The sequence below is a fragment of the Bactrocera neohumeralis genome, chromosome 6 (genome assembly GCF_024586455.1).
Source record: "Bactrocera neohumeralis isolate Rockhampton chromosome 6, APGP_CSIRO_Bneo_wtdbg2-racon-allhic-juicebox.fasta_v2, whole genome shotgun sequence".
Lineage (NCBI taxonomy): Eukaryota > Metazoa > Arthropoda > Insecta > Diptera > Tephritidae > Bactrocera > Bactrocera neohumeralis.
In genome coordinates, this window is record NC_065923.1 from 48756354 (window position 1) to 48776070 (window position 19717).

A 19717-nucleotide genomic window follows, 5' to 3' on the forward strand; every position below is an offset into this window, starting at 1 on the left:
AAGTATTTATTTCGACTTTTTAACCGAGCTGCGATTTTTTCCAGAGAAAACAGTCGCTAACCTGAAAGGAAATATTCGAAACGCGCGCTGGTCCCTTAGAACATTCATCACCATTAGCTCCATAACCCGGTGCGGATATTCCCTTGCTGCAATTTATTTCTGCAATTATTTCTGTCTCTTGCTTCAGTTCGCCGGCATCGTAGTTCCAGTGCTTCAGGGCCCTAGTCCACATAATTATCATAACTTTTGGGTCATATTTGGGCTCAAGTTGTTTTCAGTAGCAAATCAATCACACCGATTTTCAAAAGTATGTTCTGACTTGGAACTAAAAATTAGTTTAAAGAGTAGATATTTGATCTCAGCCTCCTTACTTACGCGCCAGACCCTTGCTCTACTTATTGGCTACCACTATAGTACTGTTATTTCCCTACAGGGCATTTGCACATCTTTACCCACTTACAAGTACTACGTTATGTTGCAGCTGCCAGAGCATAAGCAACTGTTGCTGAAAATACGGCGCTTCAACGGCGTTAACGTCGGCGCTCACAACTCGCGACACGAGGCAGCATTTCACTCTATAAAATCGTATGCGCAACAAGTAGCGAAGCCATTCTGCCTTTGCATTTCGAACCTTTCTTTTCGGTAGCAGTGATAAAGTCAAACGCGCGCGCGCACATCATATTTTATATTAGACAAATTTCCACATATACAGTGAGTCCAACTGCACAGCTCTTTATTGTGAGTGTAATAGCAAATATATTGCGCTTAATGCAGTGTTTTTCAGTGAGACCTCAATTAAGCACACATTCCGTCTGCGTTTAACGGTGCAAGAATATACTAAAACCAGTGCATTTCTTGCTGTTTAAGATTTTGGTTCTGTGAAGTCTCTTTATTAACGTGAAACTAAGGTTGTGAATAATAATAACGGTATATGAATTAACTTTAGTCCAGTGAAAATTTTATTCTATCGGTATTAGAAGACAAATGCAATCGCTACATAACTGAACGTCTCAATGTACGTTATGTGTACATGCAATTTATACATATGTACATACAGAAGTAGATTTATGCTTTCATGTCTGAATTACAATTTCTCAAAGCATAAGCAAATAGTGCAAATCAAAAGGTGTTAAATAAAAATAAAAAAAAAATAAGTGCTGTATGAATATCTGATCGTCACTCCCTACAACAACTAAGTATGTATGTACAAAAAGAAGAAATGTGAAAGATCAAGTTGCTGAAAGGCAGTGCCAATTGAAGTGCCTAGTGTGTGGCATGTCTGCTATTGAAGTAATTATTTAAACATTCAGTCCGTTGAAATGACAAAAAGAAGTGGAGCAGTCCGGCAAATAATCCAGTGTTGTTTGGATTTCAATTCAATAAGTGCGAGACGTCAATTCAACTCACTGCTCCAGGCACAACAACCTAAACTTTCATGAATTAGAATACAAATATATTAAAAATGGACAATTATACACACCTTTGTATACTTAAGAAGTGTTTGCAATTTGTAACCAATAGTTAATTTGGGTAATCCAAAATTATCGGAAACGATTTTCCTAAATAGGTCGCCTCTCGAATGCAAGTTGTCATTTTTTCAGATATTCAAGTGCTTTAGCTGAGCATAAGTGCCAAAAACTCATAGAACTCGAAGTATTTGCATAGATTAGCCTAAAGAGTAAACGGAAATAACGGCAACGTTTCACTTTTCTCATAAAACAACAATGATATGATTATACACACATACTACTAGAGGCAAAAATAATAAGACTTTTTAATTTCAATTTTGCGCTAAAAAATATTCGTCGAAATATATTATTAGAGGTGTTGTCAATAGTAGATACAAATGTAGATACAAATTGCACTTGGCCACTCGTGCAGCACTCCTTCAATAAGTGACCTTTTGTTTCCTGACATAATTATTTAAAAAATATGTCTGCTTACACTGCAATTTATTATTGTTTATAAGTTCCTTCAACCCGATATCTTGCAACATTTAAGGTATTACATGCGTTTCACGCCTATAAACAAAAAAATCATTGTCTTATTTAATTCTATAACATCTCTAGAATATTGCTATAAGTTCTCATGTTGATCCGAGTAATAGTTTTGGAGCTACAGCCTTGAAAAGTTGGGCGCTTTAGGTTCAGCTATACATAATGGATTGTCAAAAAAGTCTTGCGGTATTTTTATTGATTTTTTTTTATTGAAATTGAAATGAATTTTTGATGACTCATGCCCAGCTCTTGACCGACGGCTGCTACTATGCGGTCTCTTTCGACCAATTTTATCGCAATTTTCGACGACAGGCCTTCCGGAGCGTGGCGCATCTTCGACCACCTCTACACCAGAACAAAAACGTTAAAACCATCGTTGTGCGGTGGAAATGGAAACTGTATCGGGTCCATAAACTGCACAAATTTTATTGGCGGCTTGAGATGCATTTTTGCCTTTATCGTAGTAGTACTGTAAAATATGCCGTATTTTCTCTTTATTTTGCTCCATTATTATGTACTATATGTATATCACATGCAGACACTTAAGAATTTAAATGCGTTTTTCTCGAAACTATGTTTTCAAAGTCGGTTGGCAAGATTTCTCGCAATCTACCCAACCGATCTTAATGAAATTTTACACAGGTCTTCGAGAGATTTTTTCCAAAAACGCATTTTTTTCGAGTAAAATCGTTTGCAAAAAATACAATTTTAACTTTTATATTTTTCTTTGAAAAATTGTCAAAAAAAAAAATGTAGAATAATAAAAAATTTTAATAAAATATTTAATTTTTTGAAATATGAAAAAATTATTGAAAATATACCGTTTTATGCTCGGCGAACCCATGTAACTCCTTAAGTTTAGCTAATCAACAAAATGTTTTTATTTTAATTATAAATGAGTGAAACCCCTGAGGATCCCTGTACATATTGATAGTTCATACTCGATTAGATTAGATTATATAAATAAGTGAGGATTGCACCACGACCTAGGGTCTATTGTGCCCTCTCCCAAGTCACAACATCTCAACTAGCCCCAGCAAATTGATAAATTCATGTATACTGCCAGGTGATATTGAGGCCATGTGATCCCTATTTGGAAACATGGATCCAAGGGCCTTTATGCTGCGCCTACAGACTGCTGTGCAGTCAATTATCAAGTGTCGCAGAACCGACTATTCGGACAAGAAGCTAGACCCTTGTTATAATAGTGCTTCTTGAGCTTACAATGGCCAGTGCAGAAGGCGACAAGTAGCCTGAGTCTTTTCCTTTTGAGATTTATTACATATTTAAACCTTGTACAGTTGTAACCAACCATTAGCAACTTGGCATGATGCATGTCTAGGAGTTGTTATCAATACTTCTCCCTACCTACTGCTTCATACTTGTGGAGCAGCTTCCTAATGGTATGGGGACCAACCGCAATGAAAGGCTCATCAGCCAGTTCATTCCCGACTATACCTTTGTGAGATGGTATCCAAACTTTGTGACCTGGCACCCAAATAAGTTGCACTTGGTTACTGAGCGATCTGATGGACTGTTCAGTCGTTTTATACACTCATGCACCGGATCGCTTTGAGTGCCGCTTGATAATCGCTTAGTATATACAACTATACGTTCATTGCGATAGTTGCGTTGGATGTTTATCTCTACGCATCGACTTATAATAAAGACCTGTGCTTGGAATATGCTCGGAAAACTACCGATAGGTATGGAGAGCCTAGAGCGTGGTCCTGCGACCCCTGCGCCAATTCCCTCCGACATTTTCGAGCCGTTGTTGTACCACTAGATTGTACTTTACATCAGAAATTTTACACGCTGAATTGTCTTAATTCCGAGCAAAGAAGGGAATATCAATTTTTTCAGCAATATCACTTCTTTTGTATACAATATGTCCGCTATATACATATGTATTTATTTACAGTTCTTTATTGCCATAAGTTGATAAATTATTTATTTCGTAATTTAACACAAATAGTATCAGCTTTTATTTTTTTATTGCGCAAGATTCGGCAAGTATACCACGATGTGCTTTGACATTCTATCATACTTCGGTATATAGTACCTCACGAAATAAATGGTGAAAACTTCACTTAAAAAGAAGAATGTTTTTGAATCTCTCTATTATATTACATACGGCATATAGCTTATGCATGGGTTGTGTATATACATACATACATACATGCATGTGTAAGTACATATGTAGCAGAAAGCTTCTCTGCTCTTGTTGAGGGTACTTATTCTCTAATTGTGTCGCTTGTGCCGCAAACTCAAGCCAGAGGAACATTATGCGCCGACTTAAAGAGTCGCCGTTCTTCATTCATTCTTTTGCACTTTTAAGAGCAAACAATGGCAAATGAATCATTCAGCACAAATTATGTGCAGTAACGATTTTCCGTTCGAAGGTAACAAAATTACGGTAACCAACAAGCGATTATTATCCACATGCAACATAAATGTATGCACATTCCTCTATATACATACATACATACATACATATGTATGTAACTCTTTACATATGTATGTATGTATGTATAAAGTTGAGTAAGCGCACAATACATTGTTTGTGTTTAAATAAAAGGAAAAGTACAGCAAAATCTAATGCGAAGATTCTTGATACAAATCGTGACAATATTCAAAATCACATTCACACAAAATACATCTGTATATAAATGATAACACTGTACAAAAAAATCTCTGGTATGAACCAATCTTTTCAAATAAAGAACCGATGAGATTTTGCAAATTTATGCGTTTTTTTTTTTAAAAAGTTATCAAGCTCTTATTGAACAAAAAAATCTAATTTTAACGATGAGATTTTTTTTTCGAATTAAAGTAAAAAAATTCAGTAATTTCTACATTTTTCGATATAGAAATATTTGCCTTCGAAGTTCGAAATTTAGCTTATTGGTAACATCCTTAATAATTATAATATGTTAGTTAAAAAATAAGTTAAATATAGACATCTTCCTTGTTTCTTACTTCAATGGGGTATAATAATAATCTTCTGTCAGGCTTTTATAAAATTTTGATTTTCTTCGGAGATCCAACTTTGGTCGTTTTTAGCATCTGTCATATACTTAGGTTAGGAGTTTGGTTAGGTTTGATGGTTAATCCAGAGATCGCACTACTGTATACAGTTCTTTGTGAAGCCATTAAAATAGAACTCCTGTGATTCGAACATGTAAAGTACCTAAGAGAGCATTAAAAATTTGTTCAAAAGTTTAATTTTTATTCCCACTGCAACGGTGAGATATCAGAAAATCCCGCAAATGTGAAGAGGGAAGTGCTGAGATGTTTCTATCTCGTCTTCTTCCATACAACTTCTGAAGCTGGCGACCGATAAGATCCCAACATTATATTATATACCATTAGGTCAATGGCCTGTTTGAATTTCCAGAACTGAGGCTAGCCTTACTGAGGGAAAAGAAGTTACTGGATCTCTTGCGATTAATGATCAATCTTGGGCCAAAAGAATCTTGCGACAGGACGCACCATTCTACTTGCCAGCCCATCAGCTTTATAGTTGTTTGCGATTCCGCTGTGGCTTGGCATCCATACTAGTCTCATCACAAAGTGACTCGATGCTACTCATAACGAGGTTAGACATTTCTTAACCAGCGCTAAATGCATGGTTAGTGAGCTCGAGGCTAGTAACGCCGCCCTGTCATAGTCACTTCACTGGGGAAGGTTGAACTCCGAAACAGTAAATCTACTGCTACCTTATTAACAGCAATGTCATACACACAAGTCTAAAGAGAAACTATTATACAAACTTGTAATCCTTGAAAAAGAAAGAAAGAAATCTTTGTAAATTTTTGCCACACCGTGTCATTATAACGGAAAACAAAAAAACGTTTCGAAATCTCATTTTACCGCACATGTGTGTGTACACGCCCATTATTGGTAATACAATCAAAATACTGCCACTGTAAATGCTTCTAGCTTACTTGACTTGTGAAGATACGATTAAAGCAAAAGTTTTTGTTGTCGCCGGAACTTCTGCTGCTCTTTGATTGTTGCAAACGAGCGAAAGCGTTACGAACAAAAGAAAGGTAAAAATTGTAAATCAAAGGTTAAGCAAACTGCCCATAATCACACAAAAAGCTTACACATATACACACACACATCAGAGATTCAAACTGAAAGTATACAACAAACAGTGAATTGTAGTGAAAATGCTGCGCAAGCTAGCCATTAAACGGCAACAAGCCAGAAACACGCAGCCGCCGCCCCCTACAATAACCGCTCCGGTCCGCTATCAACGCCGCCGACAACAACAGATGTTCCACGCGACTGCAGCAACATCGCCTATGCTGCAACGGTTACTGTTATCTATGCTGCTGCTTTTGCTGACGCTTAGCCAGAGCGAAAACACAGTTGGTAAGTGAAGTCGAGTTATTAATTGCCTTATATGTTCATATATTTGAGAGAGTTTATTTTTCGGTTTCCTATGCGAGCTCTTAAAGTAATAGCTAAAGTCATTTTCCAGTGGAATATGTACTTTAAACATATATGTAAGTACATATGTATGTATGTACATGCATATACATACATATATGCAGCTAAGTGCCTAAATGAGTTAGCAATCTATTTACCCGTAGTAACGGGTATAAAGGTGTTTATGAATAACATAAATAAAGAAAAGTTCGGTCCGTGAGAGACCGGTCATTACAGAAATCTATGCTTCTATTTGAAAATGCCTTTCCTAAATATTTTCTAAGTACCTTCATTAGGAATAACACACCCGCACATTTGTGTAGGTCGCAGATTTTATGTATCAATATATTATACATATGTACATATGTATGTAGATACATGAAATTGAAGTATCTTTTTGTAGTATTAGAATATCCATTTTTTTGTTAACTGCATAGTGATAAACTCAACTAACCAAACTAACATTTTTACAATTTTTCTCTGTTTGTTTGTTCCGGTTAATCTCTAAGGTGGCTGAACCGATTTTGATAGGACTTTCACTGACAGACAGCTGATATAATCGGGAATAGCATAGGCCATTTTTATACTCTACATACTATAATAGTTTTGTTCAGCTAACGGTTGTACGTATCACCTAAAACTAAGCGAGATAGATATAGGGTTATATAAATATATGTATATAAATGATCAGGATAGCGAGAAAAGTTGAAATCCGGGTGACTGCTGTTTGTCCGTCCATTTGTTGGTACTAGCACATGTTTTTTGGCAAAAAAGTAAGGTGGAGTTCGAAGAAGGGCGTAATCGAACCACTGCCACGTCCACAAAACGCCATTAAAGGAAAACTTATAAAGCGCGATAACTGAATATTAAAATAAAATATCGAACTGTAATTTGTCACAGAAGATTGCACTAGCAAGGTGCACCGGTGGGAAAAATTTAAAAAAACTGGACGTAGCCTCGCCTTCTAATAGGTGGCCGTCGCCCCGGCGCAACGTGTTGGGGACGGAAAAACGATCTTCGCTGTTTTTTTAATATTCAAAAAAATACTTCAACAAATTTTTTTACAAATATTATTATAAAAGATAAAGAGTTGTACACTCATAATTTAATAATCTGAATAACAATGAAAAATATTAATTTTTACTCGAATACTCTTCAGTCTTTGAATTGGAGATATAACTCTTGGCTTATATCTTTCTTAAAAATAGTGATAGAACTTAAAAATGCACTTTTCTAGCTTTGTCTAGCGACGTGTCACTCTCACAGTTACCCTATGCTTTGAATGTAACAAATACTTTTATTTCTCCAAATTTTCAAAAATGGTATTTAAAAACTCCAATTCGGGCAAAATTTCCTGCAAATTGTGTGAAAAGTGTACAAGATATTGTGCGAAAATGGGTTTTTTCTATGGCTTTTAATAAGATGTCTTCTAACTTTACTATAAATTTCCTCAAAACCATTATTGTGAGAATTTTGTAACTTCAGAATTTGCGTGGCTTCTAGTTCTTAAATTTAATATACTTAATATCGAAGATATTTTGTAAAAATTCACTTTTGTTCGAACCACCTCATGAAACTTGTAGGTAGGTAGATAAAGGGGGGCGGCAGAACATCCTTGGCCCCGGGCGCCCGAAGTTGTAGCTACGCCACTGAATGCCAATTTGCCATTTTTTTGTTTTCCCTAAGAAAAACATACATCAAAACTTGTATGTAATACAATTTTTCAATAAATCTAATATGTAAAAAGATTATACTCAACTAACACGGCAAAAACGAAAAATGAAAATTAAATAGAGAAATATGAATAAACTCAATTGACAAATTGACAATTTTCATTAAATATTAGCACAGGTATTTTTATAAAGAATTAATAAGTTATCGACAACTCTGCGAACTGAACGGCAACTTTTGTTAAATTCCAGGGTGACGAAGTTGCTGACACTACCTATAAAATATAAAGTTTGCCCAAGGCTAAAATCATAGAATGTATGATTTAGTAAGGACTTACATTTTATATTTATAATTATATACCGATTTATACTTTTCTGGCTTCATTTCTTTAGGTATCTCACAATTGATATTTATGATGTAAGATTAACTGGAAAGAAAGAAATCATTATATTATTTGAAGCTAGGAGAAGCTATGGACTAATTTGATAAATGTTTGCGTCCATGTAACTCTATGCGGAATGTTCTTAAAGAAAATTACTGATATATACATACCTCACACGTTTAATTATTTACACTATATTCCATATTCGACACATAGGGCTGAGATGAACAGATTTCATTCATAACATCAAATTCGCTACTTAAGACTGAATTGTATGTCCCTGATATTTTTGAAAAATATTAAATATATTACTGTATAGAAGGTTTCGTTATTACAACCATTATACATACATACTTATATATTGATGCAATCGACTCTCACAAATTAGAAACCTGTGTTTTGATATCGATAATTGAGCTATTTTGTTTGAAAGAGTTAATAATTTAATAAAAGGGCGCAATCATAGTTAATTTTCACCTACTAAGCACGCAAGCAAACTAAAAGCAAAAATTAAAATAATAACAACAAACAGATATAACTGACTTTATAACTGTGAAGATTAGTCGTGAAATTGGTAAATGAGCCGTCTATTTTGTAACTAATAGTATCTTAGCTTTGAAAATTATCGTTATTATCTTTACGGAGAGCATATCGATTTTTTCTTATATTTTTAACAGGAAAATTATATTTAATGAAATTAGATGGCATCTCTGTATTTTGTTTTTATGTAATAATTATACATACAAATATGTTTAATTAAACAAAAACATGTGATGTGTGATGTACTCATACAATCAAACCTAAGATCTAAAACGTTAGCCAGAAAATCGGAATCTAAGCAATTTTATATATAGTATACATATAATATCTATATAACTCATACACTGACCGACATTTTCAGCGTAAGGTTTGTTAGCAAAACGAAAATCCTTATACGCACGTAGTGAATGGGAGTTGGGGTATTATCGACCCGATTTTATCAACTATTATCATGCCTCATACTAAAAATGTACCCTGGGTTTCATAAAGGTACCTCACATATATACAATCACCAATCAAATGGAGCAAAGTCAGCCGGATGTTCAAAAATCCTGATAATAGTTATTATTATGAATAAAAGATGTTCTGTAATTATACCCTGAACAGGGTATATTAAGTTTGTCACGAAGTTTGTAACACCCAGAAGGAATCGTCGGATACCCTATAAAGTATATATATATAAATGATCAGTATGTCGAGCTGAGTCGATTTAGCCATGTCCGTCTGTCTGTCTGTCCGTCTGTCCGTCTGTCTGTATATATACGAACTAGTCCTTCAGTTTTTAAGATATCGTTTTGAAATTTTGCAAACGTCATTTTCTCTTCAAGAAGCTGCTCATTTGTCGGAACGGCCGATAGCGAACCACTATAACATATAGCTGCCATACAAACTGAACGATCGTAATCAAGTTCTTGTATGGAAAACTTTCACATTTGACAAGATATATTCACGAAATTTGGTATATGTTATTTTTTAAGGCAACAATGTAATCTCTAAAAAACTTGTTCAGAACGGATTACTATAGCATATAGCTTCCATACAAGCTGAACACATAGTTACTAACAGAAATGTACCTGTGAAGGGTATTTAGCTTCGGTGCAACCGAAGTTAACGTTTTTTCTTGTTTTCATTGAGATAACTCAAATATTGGCCGATATATGCAGCATAAAATCACCTGGAAGCAGCAAAAATCTTTATATTATGTATATTTTGGCTTAGAGAAGTATTGATCCGATTTAACCCCTTTTTGTTACCCAGAATTTCTATTGTCAGCAAAGGATCCTCTCTAAATTTCAATTGTATATCTCACACATTGACCGATATTTTAGGTCAAAAATCAACTATAGATGCCAATGTCCACATATTCGGTACTTAGGGACTTGAACAGTTTTAGTTGGATTTGGAAAATTTGTGGTAATACGATGGCATACTCTAAAGGAATTACTAGTGTAAAATTGTATCTCGGGTCCCGAGTTATGTGATTTCATCAAAAATCATCGGCAAATTTTTTCCCCGGCTCCCTTTACACCCATCTGCGAACTTATAATTTTTTCGCCAAGAAACATGTGCGCTAAATTTCATCCAGATATCTTAATTTTTACTTAAGTTATAAGTAATAATAACTAAGGCCATAAACTAGGTATTGGACGAAGGAAAAACAATAAAAGAAATTTGTATTTTTGGCAGACGTTTTTTCAATAAAATGAAAACTTTGGGTGAAAATGTATAAGTGTCTTCAAGGCTGTATATTCAAAACTATTGCTAGGACCAACTCAAGAACTTCTAACAGTATTCTAGAAATGTTGTAGAATTAAATATGGCAATAAAAAATTGTTTTTTTTTTTTTTTTGTAATCCCGAGTAGCGTTTCACAACCTCATAACAAAATAACAAATATTGTATAATTTACTTTCTGAAAAAAAGCACATAAAAATCCTCTTTCGGGTTTAAGCCCTTGTAGTTTAAAATTGAAAATTTAATTAACGAAGAGTGTTAATTAAAAGCACGATCATAAAGGAAGTTACGACTTTCTCTTTGCTTAGTCTAGTGTTTCATATTATTGGCAAGTTCAGTAGTTTGTAACTATTTGGTACTTGTAGAAAGCCGGAGCAAGTGCACTTTCCTGCAAGGCATTTATGTACATATGTACATACCTATGTGTCCAGATTTGCATATATAGTATAACAGTATTTTCAATTGCAACGGTCACTCGCTGAAAAGTGAAAACGAGATTATAGTCTTGCTGTAATATCCGTAGCGTTTATTCATTTGCATATTTGTAGAAACCTGACCTCTATTCAGTAAGTGTTTGTTTATGTCTTCTAGGCCTTATTAACACGTCACAGTCAGAGTTTCTCTCGACAAATTGTGTATGTATAGTAAATGTGGAAATGATGAAAATTCCTCTTTACATACATATGTATGTACATTAGGAATATTAACATAGAAGTCTTACACAGTACGATTTGATTTTAAATACTAGGTTGTTTGGCGACGAACGTAGGCGTTAGGAGGCCTCTCACCAGGTCCATTGTCTTCTCTCTGTACCCCCCGTGCTTCTGAAAAAGTTCCTCAATAAAAAAAGTTTTGCTGTGCAACCTCAAAATCATCGTCAAGAAACCCTCTAGCGATACGTAAATTAAGTACCAATATATGTACTATAGATAATTGAATAAAAATTTGTAGAAATAGACCCACAAATAGCGAATATGTAAATCTCAGTATCCATAGCTGACATTTTAAAATATCGGTCAATCCATAATATTGTTTCCTGGCGCCAACAAATAAAGACAGGTCAATACCCCAAGCCACCTATACCAAACATGATTACAAGCCTTCTCTTGATGTTAAATGGTATATATCGATCAATATGTAAGATATCTTAGCAAAATTTAGTGAGTGTATAATTTTGGATATACTGTAAATGGTAGATCGGTGATATTGTTCTAGTAAATCGACGCAATATCTCTCACTGCGAGCAAACAATATCTAGAGCATTCTTAAGTTTAAGTGAATCTTGCTGCGAGATGTTCTTTTGAGAAAACTGAAAGTTTATAAACTTAGCCTAACATTCATTCAGTAATCTCTTCTAAAGCTTGTCGTTGACAAACTCTCCCACAAGCTCATGTACCTGTGATATTGATTTTAGAAATATTTTATTTAAATGTGCCTAAAAAGGAACTGTTTTAAAAGAAAGTCGTCGAAACATAACTCCGAATGCTTCTTAAGAGATTTCATGCGGATTCCGTTATTTCAGTACACACGCAAGGATTAGCATAAACTATTTTTTGCTTACGAAGCGTCAATTACATAACCGGTGAATTACTCATTAGCGGAACTGAAGAGATCGTAAGGTAGCTACAATTATAGCATATAATTCAAAGATTAGTTCTAACGGTACGTGTGGATGCACATACGCATGCGCATATATAACAAGTAAGGAAGGGTTAAGTTCGGGTGCAACCGAACATTTTATACTCTCGCAATTTGCAGGAATCAACGCCAGGGAAATACCTTACGATGAAAAATGTCAACCAGTAAGATATCGGAATCTAAGTAATTTTATATACACATACATTATATATACAAGTAATATTTGTTAGAAAAACAAAAATCATTATATGTCGTATATGGGAGCTGAGGTAGTATCAACTCGATTTTATCCATTAACTATAATTATGCCACATGTTCCTTGGGTTTCATTAAGGTACCTCTCATACAAGCAACACTCATACGGAGCAATTTAATTTAATGTATCTAGCGTAATTAGTTATTGATTTTTTTATACCCTGAACAGGGTATATTAAGTTTGTCACGAAGTTTGTAACACCCAGAAGGAATCGTCGGAGACCATATAAAGTATATATATAAATGACCAGTATGTCGAGCTGAGTCGATTTAGCCATGTCCGTCTGTCTGTCCGTCTGTCTGTCTGTATATATACGAACTAGTCCCTCAGTTTTTAAGATATCGTTTTGAAATTATGCAAACGTCATTTTCTTTTCAAGAAGCTGCTCATTTATCGGAACTATAACATATAGGCCGATATCGGAATCAAATGCTTGTATAACATACATTTGACAAGATATATTCACGAAATTTGGTATATATTATTTTCTAAGAACAATGTATCCCCGAAGGAATTAAATGCTATAACATATGGAAAACTTTTGTACAACTTTGATTTGACAAGATATATTCACGAAATTTGGTATATATTATTTTCTAAGTCAACAATGTAATCCCCGAAGGAATTATTCAGATCGGTTAACTATAGCATATAGCTGCCATACAAACTGAACGATCGGAATCAAGTTCTTGTATGGACAACTTTCACATTTGACAAGATATATTCACGAAATTTGGTATATATTATTTTCTAAAGCAACAATGTAATCCCCGAAGGAATTATTCAGATCGGTTAACTATAGCATATAGCTGCCATACAAACTGAACGATCGGAATCAAGTTCTTGTATGGACAACTTTCACATTTGACAAGATATATTCACGAAATTTGGTATATATTATTTTCTAAGTCAACAATGTAATCCCCGAAGGAATTATTCAGATCGGTTAACTATAGCATATAGCTGCCATACAAACTGAACGATCGGAATCAAGTTCTTGTATGGACAACTTTCACATTTGACAAGATATATTCACGAAATTTGGTATATATTATTTTCTAAAGCAACAATGTAATCTCCGAAGAAATTGATCAGATAACTATAGAATATTTTGAACACTAACAGAAATGCTCCTGTTATTTAGCTTCGTGCAACCGAAGTTAACGTTTTTTCTTGTTTTTTTAGTTTTTTTTCATCCATGTTCACGCCGTCAGTAGAAGTTCTTATACTATTCGAGCTTAGCAAATTTGGTTGTTGTGCCAAATTACAGACGGACAGACAGTCAAAAAATCACCCGGATATTTATATACATATATATAATCCTATCTCGATTAGTTTAAGGCGTTAAGTGAGCAAAACTATAACACTCTCTAACAACATGTTACAAGAGTATAAAAACTGGAACCTTATTTGCAAAGAAATACTTATTGCAATAGTAGTCAGACTTGATAAATTAATCCTTATATAAAGTAAATTCAACATAGTAAAAATGGCGCAATAAACTGATATAAATCAAAATGACTTAAGAAAAGAAGTGGAATGACAACTGCCTTGTCTCTTTCAAAAGGAAGAAAATGGTCACCTCGCGCCAGTATGAAAACCTTAAATGCTGTTATTTCGCAACTGAAAACAAGAAAAAATATTAACTTCGATTCACAAATAAAGAAGTTTCCATAGAAGAACTTGATTTTGATAATTTAGTTTGTATAACAGCTATATGCCACAATGGCCCGATCTGAAAAATTTCTCGGATCCATGTGAAAGGCTATGATGATATCTTGTTAAATGAAAGAGTTTTCCATGCAAGACTTCGATTGATCAGTTTGTATGACTATGACAGATAGAGTGGCTAAATCGACTGACTAACGCAAATGATCATGAGCAAAAAAAATAATAAAACTTGTTCTTAAATTATTCTTCAGAATCTATGTCGTTCCCCGAAAAGTAATACCCTTAGGCCCCCGTGTGCCAACGTTTTTCCCAATCCTCGAAATAGTTGTTAATGTCAAATTCTGGCTGAATAGCTAGAAGACACAAGGAGCTAAATTAGGCGTATACGGTGGTTGCGGTACGATGTTGGTTGAAAATTTGGCGAAAAACTAACGAAGAATCAATGCAGTATGTGACGGTGCATTATCGTGGTGCAAAAATCAAGAACTGTTGCCTGTAATTTCGACATCTTTTTACGAATACCTTCACGCAAACGACGCATAAAAATCAAATAGTATTCCTTGTTGATAGTTTGGCCGATCGGAAAGAATTCGGCGTGCACCAAACCTCGATAAACAAATAAAACTGTCAACATAATCTTGATTTTTGTCCTGCTTTGATGTGGTTTTTTCGGTTTTGACTCACCTTTGCCACGATATTCGGACGATTGATCGTCTGTTTTCGGTTCGTAAGCATAGATCTAAGACTCATCGCCAGTAATAATAAGTTTCATGACATCCTGGTAAGTAAAGAATTTTTTCACAAACGTCAACACGACGCTGTTTTTCGAAAAAATGGAATGATTTTGGAACTAATCTTGCTTTCACTTTCTTGGACCCAAATGATCTTTCAAAATGGTTTTCACTGATCCTTCCGATATTCCACCGATGTCAGTAAGATATCTGACTGTTAATCGTCGATTCTCAAGCACCAATTCCTTTATTCTATTGTCGCGTTGATAAGCAGTTGATGTTGATGGCCGTCCTGGATGTGGTTCGTCGTCAACGCGTTCTCCACCCTCTTTGAATAATTTTTACCAATTAGAAACCCTTGCCCGTGACAAATAATTATCACCGAATGCCTTTTCCAACATTTTGAATGTTCGGCACCAGAAATTTGATTCCGCACACAAAATTTAATGGAAATTTTTTGTTGAATAATATTATTCTTTCCCCACAATATATATAAGAAAATTTAGAATCATTGTACCAGGATGCATGGATTGAATTTTCGACAGGGCATAAGATGCATATAAGACCTTACCAACGATTTATACACAAAAAACTCTGTCAATTATTCTAGAAATCCACCTCAAATCAAACTTCATTCTCCATTTATCTCTTTATTACTCAAAATAATTATTTTTTCCACTGCTAACATACCGCATTGTAATGCATTGTGAGAGGTCTTCTAAGGCTCTCACTTACGCTGATTGAAATTTTCATGCAGCGTGTATACGAATACTATTGATTGCCATATTCACTCATTCTTCTTTTCAATTTATAAATTTTGAAGAAAGCCATTGCCAATAGCTGTACTTGTGTTCATGAATTATTGATTTGTGAATTTGAGAATCTTTAATTGAATTTTAATTGTTTAGAATTGCTTTATATTCAAAGTTGTCCAAAAAAATATCGAACATTGTGTTCGAAGGCGACGACAACGCTGTTGGTCCATATGAGCTAATGACAGCCGGTTTTCTTTATTCAAAGTCACGGTGTCTTCTAGTATCTTTGTATGTAGTATGTGTATTTCATTTTACGCCACTTTGCTCTGCTCCAATTCAACTGCACAGCAATTATACGGAGAAATTTTATTAACGTGCTGCAAGATCATATCGTAAAAATATGAATATAAATATGTATATGAACACAAATGTGTGTATGTACATATATGTATTTGGGACACATAGGAATGTACAACACATACATATACAGTGGTATAGCGGTACGTTAGATCCACTAGTAAGAAAGGGTATACATATTACCGACTTTTGTATTTCATATTGATGTCGATATTAATTCTTTTTTGCTTCCTATTCTCTTTTTTGTAGTATCATATCCACATTATTTACACTTATTTCTCAAAAGCCTCAGATATGTATGCTGGAACACACACCTGCATATTACTGCATAATCTTGAACGGTTACATTTCCACTCCGCTCTTTCCTTCTGCTTTACATCATAGTTTTCCAAAGGCATCTCCGTAATCACTTAAAAATTACCTTTCACTTTTTTATATCAAAGTTCCTACAATAAAACCTAATTTAGGTCGTAACGTTAACGAAATACAATATTATAAGTGCCCAATAAGATTTTTTCTACATTCTGGAAGAAACTTTAACGATGTATGTACATATGTATATGCCATAAGGCTACTTCTAAGACATAAGTGCTATCTAAACTTGGAAGTGCATCTTCACTAGTAACTGTTTTGCGCTTTTTATTTACCTATATAACGGATGATTCAAGTGGATATACTTTCAATAGTCTTTTTTGACAGATCACGCGTGAGTCGTGTCAAGCTGTCATGTTATTTTTGTTTAGTATAGTTTGGCATTTCATCATGGAAAGACTTACGCTTGAATCGTTCAACGATTTTACGAGAACTCAAGTTCTCTAAAGAATGTGTTTCGCGCGCTTTGCTCCACTTGTGGTCAACATAATCGGCCTACTGAGCGTACTATTCGCAACACCATCACCCATTCCGAGACCCAGCATTCATTGTTAGATAATACATACATATTCGACCGAATAGACTACGTCCAGCACGCAGTGAAGAAAATATAGCAGCCATAGCTGAGAGTGTACGGTTTCTTGTGGGGATATCTACAGTTTATACAGACCATCCCGCTTCGATTCAGGTCTTGGAGCAAAACATTACGCTTGTCTTTGCCGAAATGCTCGAACAAGTCATCGAAAATTGACATTTGAAAAAAGATAATCTTCAAAAAATAAATGCCAAAGAATGTTATTTCGAATGATAATAAATATTTCCCAGTAATTGCATTTTCTGTGTTATTTCTTTATAAAAGTAAAGAGTCTCGAAATGGAACATTTTTTGGTTTCTGTTCCGGTGCGTAAATGTACAGAGAAGATGGTTTTTTAACTCGTGAACACGCCACGTATAACTGGCCGTGTGAAAAACATGGCATTTCCAGATTTATGCCACACATTTCTAGCGACTATCCTTGTGTCTTGTTGATTGTCATCGCAAATCCAATTTTCACTGGAAACTGAATACGTTCGAACTGATATGGCAAATCCTTGTAATTTAAAGAAATTCGTAGAATCATGCATTTTGCTCCTTGTATTTGATACCTGCGGCACAATCAGTAGGGTTCCATTACAAAATTTCGGCGCATGAGGATTGCGAAACATAACAACGACAGATCCAAATTTGAAACACAAATAATGCGGCGGCATACCAATCCCCTCCAAAGATTTTAGAAATTCCATTGGATAATTCACGGCGTCGTCTTCATTGTCAAGACATTCGATCGATTTGTAAGAGCGCAAGTCTCCCGGAATTTGACTTTGAATGTTCCAGTTTAAGTCAACAACATCGGTATTTTTGGCAGCTAAATTGCGGGTGCACTCAAGGAGTCGTAGTCACGATGCTTTCGGATAAACATTCGTGATGAGTTCATCTTTCGTGAATTGATGAACGGCAGATGAAATTGATATCAAAACACAATAAGTATCAACCGTTATTGACCCATTTCCAATTTTGTTCGTATCCCATAATTGACGCAGATTTGAAAGCTGATATGTGGAAATGATCATCGCGAAAAGTGTGCGAGCTTCAGTGGCATGAAAAGCAGTTATCGCATCGTCCAATCAACCGCATCATCCAAATCACCAGAAGCAATCATCGTTTTTCGGGTGGATTGTGTAAATTCATCCTAATGCATTAGTTGAGAACACACCTGAATGTCCATCTACTGGTTGGCCTTGTTTTCTGTGTAAACATTTCTTCGACGATGCATTCTATGTATAATATCAAGGCATTTCCGAATAGAGCAATTTTCTCGCAAACGGATCACTGACGCAAGTCGAGAAAATACTCGTCCATGTCAATTTTGTAGTTGGCGGTATTTCCGTTGGCTGTACAGTATTCTCTGGGTTGAAATACATTCTTTGGCCTTCTCCAAATGAACTGCGAGATGCACAACAGTCGGGAAAGGTTCTTGAATTGCAAAAGTAAATATCCTGAAAAGCGCTTCATTGCAGTTCATGTTCCTATTTCATACTTGGTGATCTCATCTCGTTCAAGGCCAATAGCCGCCATGTTGCTTTCTTTGATGACGTACGTACCAAACAGCAATACTCAACATTGATATGAGTTTTAAATGTAAATTAGACAATAGTGGCGAATATGGTACGTCCATGTGTTGTCGACTTCGATATTCATTCCTCTAAGTTGAATGCCAAATGTTCTGCCATTGTCGTCTGGTAAGCTACGCCGATAGAGTGGATATCCATCATTTCCAGTTTGCGTTTCCGAAAGAAAAGCACGTGGATAGTGTTTCGTGCATTTATTGTCAGACATACAAACCGAAGTGGGATTGTGATGTCCGCAAGGTCCATGAATCATTATAGTTTTCATCACTTTTATAATACTGGATCTTTCTCTGCATCAGGAATTTCCGCAGAAATTATTTCTTACTGTGACATCGTGACGATCGCTTGCTGATTGACCGCGATCCATAATTCCACACGCATCCTGGGACTACGTTCGTGTATCTTAGGCTGCCATACGTTGATGGCAAAAAGAAGGCCGAGCGATATTAGCGCGACCTCTTCGTGGCTTCGTAACAAATTTCAATCTGTAATTGATCACTTTGTCACACACATAAAGTTTTCACTGAATAATTTTCAATAATTTTTCTTTTGAATAGCCGAAATAAAAAAGCAAGCGACCCAAATTGAACGATTGAAACAATTTACAAATCAAAATGTTGAAAAACAAAACAAAATAAATTAAAAAAAAATTTGCATGGAAAAAAATTAGTTTTTGGAATTGTGCAATTTTTCCGACTTTTCCTCATGAAAAGTATAAGGTTTTTTATTGCTAAACCCTCCTTGATCCACAACGAACAACCTTGAAAATTTCATCAAGATTGGTGCAGCCGTTCTCTAGCCTAAGCGTTACTAGCAAACAAACATTCAAGGAAAGGGCTGTTTTTGGAGTTTTCCGGCAATTATTCGAATTTTTCTCGCCGTAAAAACCATCTCTGAACTTCAACGAACATTTACAAAAAAAGGATTGGCCAAATTCGTCCAGGCGTTGTTGAGTTATGCGCTTAGCAATACAATTTGCTATTCAATTTTATATTATAGATAACGAATT

At 35.1% G+C, this 19717-nt stretch overlaps 1 protein-coding gene across 9 annotated transcripts in view; it reads left to right on the forward strand.

Moving 5' to 3' along the window:
• The first annotated feature begins 602 nt into the window (after nt 1-602).
• LOC126762074 (agrin) overlaps nt 603-19717 on the forward strand; it is a 34323-nt gene continuing 15208 nt past the window's right edge. Inside the window, exons 1-3 of one of the 9 annotated variants that reach the window (XM_050478566.1) lie at nt 610-738; nt 5940-6049; nt 6128-6377. In XM_050478566.1, the coding sequence (XP_050334523.1) occupies nt 6173-6377 (205 nt within the window). In that variant the 5' untranslated portion in view covers nt 610-738; nt 5940-6049; nt 6128-6172. The other 8 variants (XM_050478568.1, XM_050478560.1, XM_050478567.1 and 5 more) reach the window with 8 other exon arrangements.